Raw genomic sequence first — 17,160 nt, 5'->3', positions numbered from 1 at the left:
GATCTTAGACAGATGTTGTACAGCCACGGGATGCTCCACTGACCTTGGGACTTCGATCATAACATCATATACCCTCTACCTTTACCATACTGTACGATGGCATTCTAAACGGGATTCTTTTCACAATCCATTAATGTATTTATAATACTGTAGAATGCATAGAAAGGGGTGCACAGTAGGGCTGAATGACTTGGGGAAAATAACAGATTTTTCTGACATATTTTAATTGCAATTTGTGATATAACTTTAATGTCAAGCGTCAGTTCAAAATTCACTGTGTAATAGATTTAAAGTAAGATGGAGCAGTACCACACTGAGATACTATCAAAATATTAACTGCTTTATATATTCTAATGCAAGGATTATGTTTTTATTACATTTATTAATTGGCACAGAACATATATCAACCATCATAAAAACTGTAACTTGTGACTTAGGAGCAGCATCTAAAATATTACACACTCTTTAATCAATAGAACATTATTTACTGATGTACAGCATTTAGCTTATAAATTGACAAACCACAGAATAATTATCAAAAAAGTGATCACTAAATAAAACAGAATATAATTGTTACAGAAAGTGTTGCACAAAACATCTAAATACTGCACATTAAAATAAAACATTTATTTGCAGATAACTTTTGAACTTTTCCCACAAAGGCTGCCACTATAGGATAAAATTCAGAACAACTAAAATCTGAAACTTAATCCAAACAACAGAAGCCTTACATAATACTTGCTTCCCTGACATCTCTATTTCTTCTCAACACTCAATGTGGTCTTTAGATTTTTTGCCATATCTGTAGCTGCACACCAGCATGTCCACCTTTGCCGGTTTCAGACATGAATGCTGACATGTGACTATGTTGCTCCAGCACTAAACGGTCCCTTTGATGGCAAACTCATGGCTGGTATGCACAAGAATTTTCAAGCCAGTTTGCTCAGCATCAGAAAGCTAACATTATGCACCAGGGCTTTCAAATTAGCCAGAAAATAAGGTTTGAATATTCAATTTATAAATAAGTAAATACTCAAAGACATTTGAAGTTAGGTTAAGGATACTGGGTGCTACATGTACATTTGTATTTGCTTTTTTTTTTTAACTTAACTATTATGGTAATGGTCACATATGCGGCCAGCGGAGGAACAAACACCAACATAAAAAAAAAAAAAAAATCTGAAAGGTACTTGAGTAACTGTTTAACTGCCATTAAAATCCCACGCAGCAGCACACTACAAAAGGGAAGCATGAGCATTGCTGTGTAGTTTTCAGCCTACTACTAAAGGTTAGATGCTCAAGTTTAAACCATACAGCCTGTTGAGCACAAAAGCACAATCTTATCCTTCACACCAGTCTCTCAGCTCTTCCTACCGTGTGTCCTGTACCCTCACAAAAAGTGCTTTCCCCTGGGTTCCACCACAGCCTCGCTTCTCAATTCTCACAGCTTTCTGGGCAGCAACAAGACAAGTCACAAATCTCCAGCTGGGTGCTACAAAGGAGGCCCAAGCAACACTGAAATAAGTGCTTCATGCTTTGCAGTATCATCTGAAGAACAACATAAACATATTAATAATGAGGCATAGAGCCAGCATGTGTGCCTTGTAAGGATTTAGGTTCCTTTTTGTGGTGGCTTTTATGGATTACTGTCCTGACAGAGATCAAGACAAATATAGGCCAGACACTTAGCAAGACCGCGACAGTATGAGAATTGCACCTGGTCAAATTATAAAAAGTGAATGCTACTGCACTTTTATAACAAATCACTGATAATAAAATAAATAAACAGTAGATAAACTGAAACGCAGAAAAATCAAGTGCTAGTTTAACACTAGAATTATCAACGCCTACGAAAAAACGTCTAATCCTAGCTCACCTTAAATCCCTTCGCACCTCTCCATCAACGTCTTTTTGTGTTGTAAATGTGTCAATAAGCACAAGCAGCCTTCTATCCCATCCCCCCACCCATCACCGCAGGTCAATTTACAAAGGAGGTTCTCAGTGCTTAGTGTTTATGTTGGAGTGATTTGCCTGGAGTTGTAGAGGGCAAATAGTACATTGTTATTTGGAATACATACGTTTCATGTGTGTTCCAACAATCTATGTAAACACATTGTTAAAACAGAAATGTTTTTCATGTTTTAGTAATAACTAGCAAAATACCTGCGCTTTGCAGCAGAGAAGTAGTGCGTTAAAGAAGTTATGAAAAAGAAAAGGAAACATTTTAAAAATAATGTAACATGATTGTCAATGTAATTGTTTTGTGACTGTTATGAGTGTTGCTGTCATCAAGGATTTGATTATCATTATTTCTTTGAATCAGGTTCATATTTGGAGGATGCGATGTGTTCAAGTTACATTCCGTGTTTGTCAACCGTTTTAAAGATAACAGGTTTCATTCATCGAAGTGTTCACTACCCAAATCGGTACTCGTGAATCCAAGATGTTTAACAGGCATTCCCGGTATTAAGTTGTGGATTTGCCTGCGAATATTTAGCGGCAGCGTGTCTATGAACTTAATTTAAACTTTACACCTTGCTTTCCTATTGATATATCTACAAAGGCTTGTTCAGCTTCAGAGGGTTGTTCCTTTCTTACTGCATCAATAAACAGCTCGTCCTTCTCTTTATCTGAGACATCACACACTGCATGCACGGGTTTACCTTTCCCAGTCCTGCAAACTTTAGCAAAGTGGTTTAATTTACCACATTTTTTACACTGTCTTCCTTTAGCTGGACATTGACTTTTTCCACCGTGTGCTTTGTTTCCGCAGTAGCTGTACTTATGAATATGTTTGTATGCGTTACTTGCTTCATATTCTTTTGCTGCCTTCTCAATTGTGTAATGCGTTTTTTGTTCAGCGCTCTTTGGAGCTCTTGCTTGTTGTCTGCGTATTGCGTTCACAGTCAGTTCACGTGAGCCGCTCGGAGTACATGCATCGAAGGTTCTCAGCTGTGCTTGTGCTATTTCGTGCGATCTTGCGATGTCCTCGGCTTTATTTAATGTTAGCTCAGACTCGGCACTTAAAAGTTTCTTTCGCACTTTCGCTGAGTTTGTGCCAAACACTATTCTATACCTGACCATCTCATCTTCTTTTGCATAAGTACAGTCCTTTACCAGCAATTTTAACTCCGTTACAAAGTGATCAGAAGTCTTGTTTATACCCTGCGTTTTCTCATTAAACTTGTATCTCGCGAATATCGTATTCGTCTTAGGCATGACAAACGCCTCAAAATGGTCATAGTAAGTTTTAAGTACCTTGGCTTCCTCCTGGGCAAGAGTCCATGTATTAAAAATGTCTCTTCCTTTTTCCCCAGTCCACAGGAGCAGGTATCTGCATTTCTCACTCTCGTCTTTGCCTTTTAGCGGGCCAGAAAACATCAGCTCCACGTGCTGTCGGAACTTTTTCCATTCTCCCGGCAGGTTAAGCGAATCCCAGTCAATTCGTGGCGAGGGAACTCCAACAAAATCCATGACTGTCCTCTATTCTGACACCATGTCTTGTTTTCTCAAATTGTGAAAAATTAAATGATGGGGAGACTTTCTTTTAAAGTATGCAGGGGAACTTTATTTATTACAGCTCTTACATTCACGGCATCCATGCTCTAAATTAACTTCCATAATAGTAACATTGAGGTCCCTTTTTCTGGTGCCTTCTTGATGACATAGGTGCCTAAACCATGCCTGATAACAATACATTTCAATGACATATAAATATTACAGTGATCACCTCGATAGACATCTCACCACCCAAATCGCTACTCGTGAATCTAAGATGTTTAATAGGCATTCCCAGTATTAACTTTTTGATTTGCCTGCAAATATTTAGCGGTAGCGTGTCTATTGGATTGCTGCTGACGGACGGCCTTATATGGGCAGGCACTCAATTACGTGGGAGGCGTGGGTATGGGGGACGCAATATAGGCAGGCAGTCAACTACGTGGGAGGCATGGTGATGGGGGACGCAACTCCGCCTCACACGGCAACCAAGCTGTGGGCTATGGCCGTATATATGTACGTAAGTGGGATTCAGTTATGACCGTTAAGCATAGAATTTCAAAATGAAACCTGCTTAACTTTTGTAAGTAAGCTGTAAGGAACAGCCAAATTTCAACCTTCTACCTACACGGGAAGTTGGAGAATTAGTGATGAGTCAGTCAGTCTGTGAGGGCTTTGCCTTGTATTAGTATAGACTGACAAAATATAGACATGAAGTGTATAATGTGTACAGCCTGAGGTCCAAATATCAAATAAACATTTTCACAAAAGGTACAAGAATAACAAAACAAGTGCGCTTTTATTCAAGAATATAACTGCAGAAAAAGAACTCGCATTAGGATGTGACATTGACACATGCTTAATACAACCACTTTGGTGGCAACAGTAAGAACTGCTGACTGGTAATAGAAGACAAAATAAAAAAATAAACATAAGTCAACATTAATTAACATAGAATAAGTAAGGTCCGATGGCCAGGGTGGACAGAAAAAACAAAAAAAACTTGTAAAAGTTTTTTTTATTTTTTATTCAGTTTTACTCTACCAGTCATGTTCACGCTTCCCCCGATCTGACACTGCTGTTTTCACATAAAGACATGCTATAACAGTGGTGAACTCAGATGATGATGGCGTTCTACATCGGAGAAAGAATGGACGTTGCACTTTTGCCTACGCTGTACTTTGTATATAAAAGCCAGATCGAATGTTATTTACCTTGATTTATTTACTTACTGTATCTTCCTACAGCGTAAAGTCACAAGTAGATTGCAGAGCTTCCTGTGTTTGATTGACAAGGGCATGCTCACAAAGTACAACGACAGCAAAAGTGCAATAGCAGCTTCCACACTTCAGTACACAAGCGACTCTCTACACTAGTGTTTATATCTGGATGGTGTATGTGCCCAAAAAAGAGGTCTGACTGCATTCTTGTACCATTGCTCACGTACTAAAGTGTCAGCATGCAGTTTTTGTGGCATTATACATGTACTTTGTATAACCTGCAGAGACTTGGCAGTAACCAGGTGATTATTTTCATTTAAATTAAGTGCTCCATCTGGGGTTTGTCTTCATCTCTAAATCCCATTTTTCGGGGAGGGGAGGCGGTCTCTCATTAATTCACCGCAAAGACCTAAAATTGTCATCGATACCAATTCCAGATCCTTCCTTTAAACTGTTACCTGGAAAACTCTCTGAGCCTTCACCTACAAACTGGTGTCTTCTACAGACCTTCTAAAAATGCCTAATTATACCACCAGAAAATGTTGTTCACTGTAACTACACTGTTAAAACTGCTGGTAATTTTTTTGATTTCTTCAACTCAAAAATTGAAAAAAATCCACCAGTAACTTGCTTTTTCTATCCCTGTAGAAAATTACGTATTTTCCACTATCACCCCCATATTCCCTTACCAATCACCTTATTCTCAGAACTCAGTTTACAATCTGAAAATGATAATCTCAGATTATATCAAAAAATCTAATTCTTCCACTTACCAATTGGATCCAATACCTACAAGCTTTGTTAAGTACTGTTTATCACACATTTTCACCATGGTAACTACTACAATTAATTCTTCCCTTGCTACTGGCAAAATCCCCCTTTCGTTAAAAAACGGCTTCAATTGCTATAACTCTTAAAAAGCCTGTCTTAGACCCTGATATATCATTAATAATTATTGGCCTACTTCAAACGTTCTATTCATATAAAAAATTCTCAAAATAATATTTACCTCAAAACTTCAATTCCATCATTAAATAAATAACCTTTTCAAACAGATTCAATCTGGCTTTTGTCCTAAACACAACACAGAATTGGTCCTGGTCAAAATTACAAATGATCTTCTTCCGGCAGCTGACATGGGACTCATCAATTCTTGATCTCATTTCTGCATTTGACAGCATATCTCATCAGATACTTTTGAAACATCTAGCTACTTTTGGAGTCTGTGGCCTTGTCCATCAATGGTTTTCTTCCTACCTCACTGACAGGAGGCAGTTTGTGTAAGCAAAGTGCTTTAAGTCAGAGAATGTACAGTTACACAGGGAACTCCGCAGGGCTCTGTTTTAGGGCCACATCTTTTTCTTATCTACATCTTCCCAATAGGTAATATCTTTCAAAACCTTGGCATTAAATTTAATTATTATTATGCTGATGACACACAACTTCATCGATCTACTAAATCTACTTCCGTTCTGCCTCCAAATATTTTTATGGCATGTTTCCCAGAAATGAAGTCATGAATGACTATAAATTTTCTACTAATAAATAGCAATAAAACTGAGGTGCTCATTTTAAATTTTTCCATTTTAATTAACAATACTATCACAAATATCTCTTCCCAGGTTAAGAGCCAGGGTGTCATTCTAGGCAGTGACCTCTCTCTCTTATTTCATCCCATATAAATAATATTTCTCAGACTATCTTCTTCCATCTTTGAAACATTTAGCGACTTCATCCTGTTCTTACACAATACAATATTGAAGTATTGGTTAATGTCATAGTCACTTCACGTATATATTACTGTAATGCTATTCTATCTGGCATCTCTAAAAAACAAAAAACTTGTCCATCGCTTACAAGCTATACAAAGTTATGCTGCTAGAATAATTACCTGTTCTAAATCCATTTAACATATTACATCTATTCTCTCCCAACTTCACTAGCTCCATGTTTACTACCCGCATACTATATAAAATAATGTTCTTAACATTTAAAGCTCTCCACAATCTTACTCCTCCCTATAATAATACACAACAGAATTTATTTTTGTACAGCCCAAAATCACACAAGATGTGCCCAACTGGTATAAAATAATGGATGGACCAGCAGAAACTACAACTTGGGTGTACAAGTGAGAACACAGTCAGAACACCTGAAGGGGTGCTAGGGAAATGGTTTCTGTAAATGCTCACCTGTAGGGGTTCCTTAGGATCAGTAGAGGGCACTGTCAGGGAAAGACCTCCCTACTTTTCCTATGGTTTGGAAGTGCTTCTAGAGGAGACAGAATGGCACTAGGTCCAACATAAAAGGAAGCCCGTTACCACATATGGGCAAGTCAGAGTTGGAAGGCAGCGGGCAAAACTCAAATAGTGGAAGGAAGGAGTATGATTAAATAATATTGATGACTATATTTGTGTTTTGACTGATTGTTGGAAAGTGGTCTGTGGAAAGGTGTTCAGGAAGGAATAAAAGTCCTTCACTTTACCCAGTCAATATGTGGTATTTTACGGAGTCTGTGGTTTGGGGCTCTCTGGTTACAATTGGCGTAGTTTGCAGGATTTTCTGTGTATCTCTTTGGCAGAAAACCTGCGGAAAAAAAAAAATTAATTCTAACCAAAACCCAGACCAGTAATCACACACCCCCAGCAACACACATCACACTAATAACGGGTAAAAATCAGGAAAGAAAACCAGCTAGATGGAAGCCGACAGATGTATAGCAGACCCCTGGTTGCCATGTGGGAGCTTGCTGGTTACTGAAGACAGGTGAGATCTGTACGGACAGGAAGATATCCTCCCAGGATAACAAGGTATATGTGGTGGCCCATATATTGCATTTTATAACTCCCCAGCACAAAGGCCCTGAGAAGGCGGAAGACCAGAACAACGTTTACATCGTCAGCAAGAGTGAGGAACTGGAAGCTGGATATCTGAGCCTGGATACCCCACAGCATAAGTTGGGGGTAAGTGACTTTCCTCCCGTTATTAAAAAATGGTATCACGGAATCAATGTCTGAACTCCATCGCCAAATTAGTAGAGACAGAGTAGATTCAGGGACTTTTGGACAGCTTCACAGGTTGCTGGGCGAAATTTGACTGAGCAAGTGCAAGGATGTCACACACCAAAAGGCTCCTGAAAGCGAGATGAAGAAGTCCGAAGCTCTATCTGGAATTTGATGAGCGAATCTGAAGGCTGTCTCGATCAAAAACACCTCGATAAGCTTTTTTAGCTGATAAGGACAATACAATGTATTTTGTATTACTTAGAAACCGCTCTGAAGGTGATTAAAGAGCTAGCCAAGGCACCGCTCAAGGTGGTGGGAACATACCTATGCAGAGGCGGAATAGGTCGACCTGAACATCTCGATTTGGCCATACAGGTAAGTCAAACCAGAATAAAGAAACGCAGTGTAATACGGGCCCTGACTTAGCTGAGGGGATTCTGGCGACACTTGTTTTGACACTGGACTTTAAGGTAAAAGGGAAAAGATACCGATTGGATCCTCAGAACTCAGACCAATGAGATCTCACCAGGGATAGAAGGGACTCTGTATACTCGTGAAGGATGTCAAGTAGTGTTGATTCCCACACAGGATGAGAGTGTAAAGGGGACAGACACAAAAACCCCATGTAAAAAAGGCCACTCAGACGGTTGAAGGACCCTCTTTAAACAATAGACAATTCCAAACCATCCGCAGGCCACAGAAGAAAAATAGCAGTCACTCAAAAACAGAGGACAAGTCCAACAAAATAAAAATTACTACTCTGGCACAACAATTGGAGTCACGTGAACCTTTGGGGCTACATACGCCGAGTATGTCATTGGAAGACATGCCCAGGCAGGAAATAACCCCTGAAGAAAAAGTGTGAGAGGGGGCGGAACAAATCAAATTCCCCCTCTGTTTAACTAGATGGATGGGATAGTGCAATATATGCTATAGGTGGGGCAACCAATGGAGACACTGCCCCACACAACTTGATATGAGGTCCAAGCCGCAGGATTTTCGACAGCAACCTCCACATAATTATTTTTGTTGTTTTTGTTGAGGTCGTTCTTTGGTCTGTGTGTGATTACCTCTGCACTGTGCTTCCACACCCTCATGGGGCCGGATGCTGAGGGCTCAGCTGAGGGGGGAGTTATGCAGGAGAAGAATGGGCATCCTGGCCAGGGAGGAGCATGAGTTACTACCTGGATGGGAGGCCTGAGAGGAATTACTGAATGGATAGAAGGACTGGCCAGCTGGGTGGAAAAAACTCTGTGCCCAGCTGGTCCAGGTAATAACCCATGCATTTCCTTGGCTGGAATGTCCATTCTCCACCTACAGAAGATAATATGATAATATGGCATTATAGACTGCAGATTAGTGAGGTAGTAGTCGTTTTTGAACAGAGTACTGATACACCAATGCTGATTTACTAACAAGCACACAACACCTGTTCTGTTTTTTGTCTGTTCAAAGTATAGTACAGCCTGGTAGCAAGATGGTGCTATCTGGTATATTTTCATCTAACTACAGTATCTCACAACAGTGAGTACACTCCTCACATTTTTGTAAATATTTTATTATATCTTTTCATGGGATAACATTGAAGATATGACTGTGACAATGTGGGTCCGCTCCACGCTCCCATCGTCCCTAAGGGAGCCCTTAACCCAACACCGTTGATAATTATAACCGAGATGAGCTGACAAACGAGGACAATTTTCACGTGAAGCCAGGGGATATTTCCAAAAAGTGCCAAAGTACTATTATTAAAATCAATAAAAGTGTTCAAATAAAAAGTGCAGTGCATCAGTTTCAATAAATAATCCATAAAAACAAGATTCCAATGGGGATAAAAACAATAAATTAATCCTTTAAAATTCGAGGTTAAAAATGCTCTCTCTCTCATCCCGGTGCCTTGAGAGCACATTCAGTGGGGGTGAAACAGTCCCTAAAGCGCCACAACCTAACGCTCCTTCGCGGGGCCCCAGCTCTTGTCGTCTCCTCCATATAGGCGGCAAGATCGTAGCTGCTAAGACTGCCTTTCACTTTCTTTAACTTCTATTTACCTCAATCGATTGATCTATCCATCTATATATCTCTCCATTTCTATCTATCCTCCCCATTCCTTATGTCGACCCGTATATATACATACCCCCGCGCGCCTCCGTGGGCGCAGCGCCTTAATTACACGCCGCAAGAAGCCAATGAAGCAATCTGGATTGATCGCCCCCTCACGTGCAGGTGCGACTCGCTCCAACTACCTCATTAACTCCCCGCGTTTGTGCAATCGCACCCACGGATAATGACACGACTATATGGATTTAAAAACTGGCCTTTCAAAAAACCTGGCCCTTTTTTTGAAGCCACGGACCCGCTATACCACAATGACACTTTGATACAATGTAAAATAGTCAGTGTACAGCTTGTATAACACTGTAAATCTGCTGTCCCCTCAAAATAACTCAACACACAACCATTCATGTCTAAACCGCTGGAAACAAAAGTGAATACACCCCTAAGTGAAAAATGCTCAAATTGTGCCCAATTAGCCATTTTCCCTCCCCAGTGTCATGTGACTTGCTAGTGTTACAAGGTCTCAGGTCTGAATGGGGAGCAGGTGTGTTAAATTTGGTGTTATCATTCTCACACTCTCTCATACTGGTCACTGGAAGTTCAACATGGCACCTCATGGCAAAGAACTGACTACTTTACATTGTATCAAAGTCTCATATTTTCAGTGTTGTGCCATGAAGAGATATATTTACAAAAATGTGAGGGGTGTACTCATTTTTGTGAAATACGGTAAGTTTCATTGAAACAATATACCCAACAGCTTCTGTCTGAGTAAGATTTATGTTTGTCTATTTTGTTCTAAAGTGAATGCATATTAATTAGCAAGAAAAAGATATGGGAGTGGAGGTTTGAGCAGCTGGCTATCAAGTTTAACCAACACTGGCCAGTCTTTAACCTCTTTGCTTATGCTTTATAAAGGTAAATCCATGTTAGGCATTACATTTATCCTTAGTTCAACAGGAACTATATTGAGCAACTGTTCAAAAACTTCATGAGGCGCTCCTTCGACTTTAAAATAAGTATGTCAATCAGGCTTCAACTTCAACATCATAAAGGATATTTGCATGCAACAAAAATTAAAAGATCACATTGTACTGTGTACACATGACAAAAAACTGGAACTTGACTACATCATCTCTTACAGAATGGTACACTCTTTACCCAATATACTGCAAATGTACTTTTCACTGAAAAGAAATATGTACAATTACTAGAGATACAAAATGTACATTACATAATCTACCTTAAACTTAAATGCATAACATAAAGAACTTATTTTTTGACAGAAAGACAATAGAAACGTGTTTTCATAACTTGACTAAAAGATTAGATGTAGCACTACTACAATACATGCAGACAATGTTCCTGCACTCCTTTTTAAACATTGTATTGTGAATAATAGACGTAAGGAAAACTAAAAGTCAACTGCCAATTACAGTTGAACATAAACCGTTGTTTGGCTTTTTGCACTGAAACTGGAAATGACAGGTGGTTCAGCATAATTTAATACTTCAAGAAATCATAATATGAATGCAGTGAGTATCAAATAGAACAGCAATTTGTTTGTTTATAGAATAAAATAAGTACAAAAATCAATATTTACCTTGGGATGACAGTATATAACAGAAAACAGTACTTCATGAATGGCATGAAACACATTATAGTATTCCTCTGTAGTGATGTTATCCAAAGGCACAAGAATAAGTGCAGAAAATGCCTGGGTTACACTGTGTGGATTACCAAGCCTTCCTTCTCCTTGTCGCAGCAGATTGCTAACTGTCACCAGTGCTGGCACGGTTATATTAGATATCAGGCTAAGATCTCTGCTAGACTCCTTGATCAAAAACTAAAAGTAAAAGAAAATAACTAATTAATTCAGCTAATCACAAATATAAAAATAAAACAAAAGATGTGTGTACATTGTATTTTCCAAAATTAAGCACTTGAAGCATGATTTTAAAATCAGTCATTGGGATATTTTAAAATCATATTATTTAGAGGTACAATTGTAATTAATGGCTGCAAGAAGGAAAAAACAAGAATCCCATTTACAGTTTATCATTGAGCCCAATAGAGGGCATATGGGTTGTTGATTGTGGCAACAAGTTATTATTTATGTGCACAATTTACAAGTTGTTTGCATAATTTAATTAAAACTTTCAATTTATAGAATTTATGTTTATATTTTGAATAAAATGTTCCTACAATTTAGGTAATTTGTGCTCACTTTTTATTAAAAATGTTCCCTCAATTTAAGTAATTCATATGCACATTATGTACATTCAGCAACAGCTATGTAGTCTTCCGGCACCTGACAAATGATAAGCAAAAAAGTGAAGAACTTCTTTGATGTTGGTTGGGCATCATCGGTAGAGACCAGTAGCACTTTCAATACTTTGCAGCTGCCACTGGCTCAGAGTGATGCCCTGTAAATCCAAACTAATGTTCTAATAACCCATGTTTAATGTGGTAATAAGTCACTCCCCACATCAGGGCTATGCAGAGCACAGGCACACATTATGGGAACAATTTAATTAAAATGTGCACACAAATTACATAAATTGAGTGAATGTTTAAATTAAAACGTGACATTCTGTAAATAATCCAAGGTCTCTCAAGGGGCTCCACAGTTTATTCATATACTTTCTACAAACATTTTTAAAACAATTCTTTGCAGTGCAAAACTATATTTTTTCAAAAACATGATTAAGTTTAATACTGTCTAATATTTATATTTAATAAAAGGATGAGGAGGTTATCTTTAAGTAGAAAGGGGTCATCAGAATGTTCTGATTCCTAAAAGGGGTATTCAAAAGTAGTGCTGTTTAGAAAATGGCCAAAGATTAGCTCCTGTTTACTAAAATACCATATGCAAATTGCAACTTTCTACCACATGTAATTTATAGTATATGTTACCTGTTTCAGAACCACGTCAAAATACATGCTGAAAACCACAAGAATGAAGTATTGTGGTATTACCGAACTTCTAATGCTAGACAACAATATATTCTCATTGCCGTCTAAACATTCAAAAGAAGAGCTGCAGAATTCCATCATTGCAGGACATAACATAACGTTGACTCTGGAAGAGCTTTAACATCAACAACCAAATGTTGCCACCAAGTAGCAAATTGTGACAGAGAAATGAACAGTGGCAAAGCATGAGACTGCAGACACTATACAGATTTAATAAAGACTCAGATTTAGTTATGATCCATTAGTTATTAAACTATTCAACATGAAAAATATTCAATTACACATGAAAAAGGTCTATGGACAGGGTATGAATATCAACATGCTGCACCAAGTCAAAAGAGTCCATTAGGGATAGGAATTCATTTGTCATGTTACATGTCTGGCAAATACAACTTAAATGTGTTAGTAATTCAGTCAGATGTGATAAAAAGAAAGCTTGTTGTATTTTGGGAGACAAAAGAGAACAGTATGTAAAATAGGACCTGACTTCATAATTAGTTTAACAGCTAAACTCTTCCAAGGACAATGGCCATTGAATTAGCATTTTTTTGATGTTTAACTCAGATCTAAAAATTATGGCGACCCCTTCACCTTGTCTTGAGCTGTGAGCCACTGTACAGTAAACATAGGTCTCTATTACAGACGCAAACTCATTTGATTTTTGCCAAGTTTCAGTTAAAACATCAAATCAAGGTTGCAGTCTGCAATGAATTCTGACAGTACTAGTGCTTTGCCATTGATAGATCTCATGGTAAAAAAGGTGATGATAGCAGGTGAGAGTTTGTTGTGTGCAAATTCAATCCAATTTCAATACAGCACAAATTTGGCACATTGACACACTTATTTCCAAAACCCAGGGTAAGCTCATTTTTTGAGTTTTGTGTGACATGCTGTCAGATTTAGCTTTTTTTCTCTGTTTTTTTTGTGTTGTTCCAATGCACATAAAGGAAATAAACATGTGTATACCAAAACATTTGTAATTGCAACAATTTTCTGGGAGAAATGGTGTATTTTCTGGGAAAATTCCAGGGGTGCTGAGAATTTTGGCCATGACTGTACATATACATTTATACATACACATACAGTACATACAGTTCCCTCTACTATTATGGGCACCCATTGTAAAAATTAGTAACTAGGGTTAGAAAAAATATCTGACTTTTAATTGAAACAAGTTCATTCAAAGAAAAACAAAGCCCTCATCAAGAAATAAATATTTAAAAATCCTGGGGTTATCAAGTCTCCAGAACCACCATCTCAGCATCTCAATGCCAACAGATTATTTGGAAGGGATGCCAGGAAGAAGCCTTTTCTGTCAGTTATCCACAAGTGCCTGGAGTTTGTAAAACATTACTACAGCTTTTACTGGAACCGTGTTGTATGGTCTGATGAAACAAAAATTGACGTTTTTGGCAATAAAAATGCAAAGTGGGTTTGGTGTAAAAAGAAGGACGGCTATAATGAAACAAACTTGTCCCAACTGTGAAATATGGTGGAGGTTATATGATGTTGTGGGGCTGTTTTTTCTCCCAAAGGCCCTGGAAACATTGTTAGGGTATATGAGCATCATGGATTCCATGAAATATCAGGAGATTTTAAATCAAAACCTGGCTGCCTCCACCAGGAAACTAAAACTGGGTAGTCTTTGGATCTTCCAGCTGGATAATGATCCGAAACACATGTTCAAATCAACTCTGCAATGGTTAACTGACCATAAAATTAAAGTTCCACGATGACCATCTCAGTTCTTTGACCTGAACCCTACTGAAAACTAGTGGAATGAGCTGAACAGGAGAGCACACAGGCCTTGGAGCCTGGATGATCTGGAGAGATTATGTAAAGAAGAATGGTTTTAGATGCCATGCTCTGTATTCTCTAACCTTATAAAGCATTACAAGAGAAGACTTTGTGCTGTTAAATTGGCAAAGGGAGGTTATACACAGTATTAAATGCAGGGGTGCCAAGAATTGTGGCATGTGTGAATTTGTTAAAAATATGTATTTTTTGAACACACACACATAAATATACAGTGGAACCTTGGTTTACGAGTGTTTTGCAAGACGAGCAAAATTTTTTAATAAATTTTGACTTGATAAACGAACGATGTCTTGCAATACGAGCAGTATGGATACACTTTGTCTGCTTAGCGTCATGTGATCACAACTGAGCTGATGGTTCTTCTCTCTCACGCGCATGCGTGTGTCTCTCTCTCTCTCTCTCCTTATCTCTCTTGCTCGCACAGCGCCACTCGCCTCTCTCTCTCTCCTTATCTCTCTTTTGCTCGCACAGTGCGTCTCTCTCTCTCTTCTTATCTCTCTCACTCGCCTCTCTCTCTTTCTCCTCATCTCTCTTGCTCGCGTGCAGCGCGTCTCTCTCTCATCTCTTGAGGGCAATTGTCTCCTATTCTCCGTCCGAGTCTGTGTGCCTCACTCATACAGTCAACATCCGTACGAGCGTATACTGTTTACTACAGCATTTTGACTGTGTGTGTGCGCGCGCGTGCACACGTGTGTGCTGTGAAGTGCGAGTCCCCATCTTGCGCCCCAAAACACAAAGCTGAGTCTCAGTACTTTAACAACACCAGCCGCCTTCAGTTTGAAACAGCAACAGCACTGTTATTTATTGTAGCGGGATCTTTATAATGTTCCTTGTATCACCTATTGATGGCAGGCACTTATAGCATGTCTGTAATACATGCTGTGGATACATGCTGTGTCTGTGGATACGCTTATATGGCGAACTGCTACAGCGCTGGGAGACTGCGAATGTTTTGGGACACTCTTCTGCGTCTCGTCCCGTTGGGTGGAATCCCACATAAGTTTAGAAACTCACTCACACCAGCCATGATTCTATTTAAAGGTAAAGTGCAGGTTAATTTATTTTATGTATTTTTACTTTATATTTTGTATTAATCATTTTTATATGAATAGTTTTGGGTTGTGGAACGAATCATCTGAGTTTCCATTATTTCTGTTGGGGAAATTCGCTTTGATATACGAGTGCTTTGGATTGCGAGCACGTTTCCAGAACGAATACATACAGTAGAACCTCGGTTCACGAACGTCTCGGTACACGTACAAATCGGTTTACGACCAAAAAGTTTGCCAAACTTTTGCCTCGGTTCACGACCACACACTCGGTATACGAACAAGCCAGTTTCCCTTTCGGTTTGTACATGTTCAGTCTCTCCATGTGCATTTCTTTTGCAGCGAGCGAGCGAGCTAGAGAGAGAGAGAGAGAGAGAGAGAGAGAGAGAGAGATAGAGAGAGACAGAGACAGAGAGAGAGAGAGAGCGTGCGACACATACACACAGGTGCGTGAGAGAGTCGCGCACACACACAGGCGTGCAAAAGAGGCGTGCACACACACACACAGGCGCGCGAGAGAGGAGCACACACACACACAGGCGCGCGAGAGAGGAGCACACACACAGACATGCGCTTGAGAGAGACACACACACAGGTGCTCCAGGCTCATGAAAGAAAGAGAGACACACAGGCGAGCAAGAAAGACACACGCACACACGAAAGAGAGTGAGCGAGCGAGAGGGGGAGGGCTGGACGCAAAAGGTAGAAAAGGCTTGTTTTTGTTTTCAGTTCTGTTTACATCGATCGGTTCATAGCGTGCATTATGGCAATGTTGCTTTTCTTGGTGGTTTATTAAATTACGGAGTTTTGCAAACGTTCACTTTTTTCCCTGTGCTTAAAACTCATTAAAAAGAGTGTTTTTTAGTGAGCGGTTCCTAGCACTATAGCGCGAACTATTGCAGTGTTAATTTTCTCTGTTGTTCAAGGTTTTCTCAGTGTTATTCAATGTTTTTACATTTAGTTTACTATTACGCTGTGCATTCTATGGAATACTTAACTATATTTGTGCTTAAAAAGTACGGTTTGGAACGGATTAATTGTATTTACATATAATCCTATGGGGGAAAATTGCTTCGGTTCACGAACAAATCCATTTACAACCAGAGTTTTGGAACGAATTATAGTCATGAACCGAGGTTCCACTGTATGTATATCCTGGCGTTGAGGGCCGGAATATGAAACTGGCCATCCATTACTATATATATATATATATATATATATATATATATATATATATATATATATATATATATATATATATATATATATATATATATATATATATGTGCATTTGTATGTCTATACTAATAAAAGGAAAAGCCCTCACTGACTGACTCACTGATTACTAATTCTCCAACTTCCCGTGTAGGTAAAAGGCTGAAATTTGGCAGGCTCATTCCTTACAGCTTACTTACAAAAGTTAGGCAGGTTTCATTTCGAAATTCTACATGAAGGTCATAACTGGAACCTACTTATGTACATATATACGGCCATAGCCTGCAGCTCGGTCGCCGTGTGAGGCGGAGTTGCGTCCCTCAT

The 17,160-nt window shown here is 39.0% G+C and overlaps 1 protein-coding gene across 4 annotated transcripts in view; it reads right to left on the bottom strand.

Annotated features, from left to right (window-relative positions):
• urb2 (URB2 ribosome biogenesis homolog) overlaps nt 1–17,160 on the bottom strand; it is a 246,717-nt gene that overhangs the window by 41,131 nt on the left and 188,426 nt on the right. For 3 of the 4 annotated variants that reach the window (XM_039748283.1, XM_039748284.1, XM_039748285.1), the window contains exon 7: nt 11,382–11,624. In XM_039748283.1, coding sequence (XP_039604217.1) covers nt 11,382–11,624 — 243 coding nt within the window. Of the gene's footprint in view, nt 1–6,921; nt 7,305–11,381; nt 11,625–17,160 lie in introns of those variants that run through there. The other variant, XM_039748286.1, reaches the window with a different exon arrangement.

This window comes from Polypterus senegalus, chromosome 3, assembly GCF_016835505.1.
Source record: "Polypterus senegalus isolate Bchr_013 chromosome 3, ASM1683550v1, whole genome shotgun sequence".
In the NCBI taxonomy this organism is placed as follows: Eukaryota; Metazoa; Chordata; class Cladistia; order Polypteriformes; family Polypteridae; genus Polypterus; species Polypterus senegalus.
This window is presented reverse-complemented; position numbering and strand designations above follow the sequence as displayed.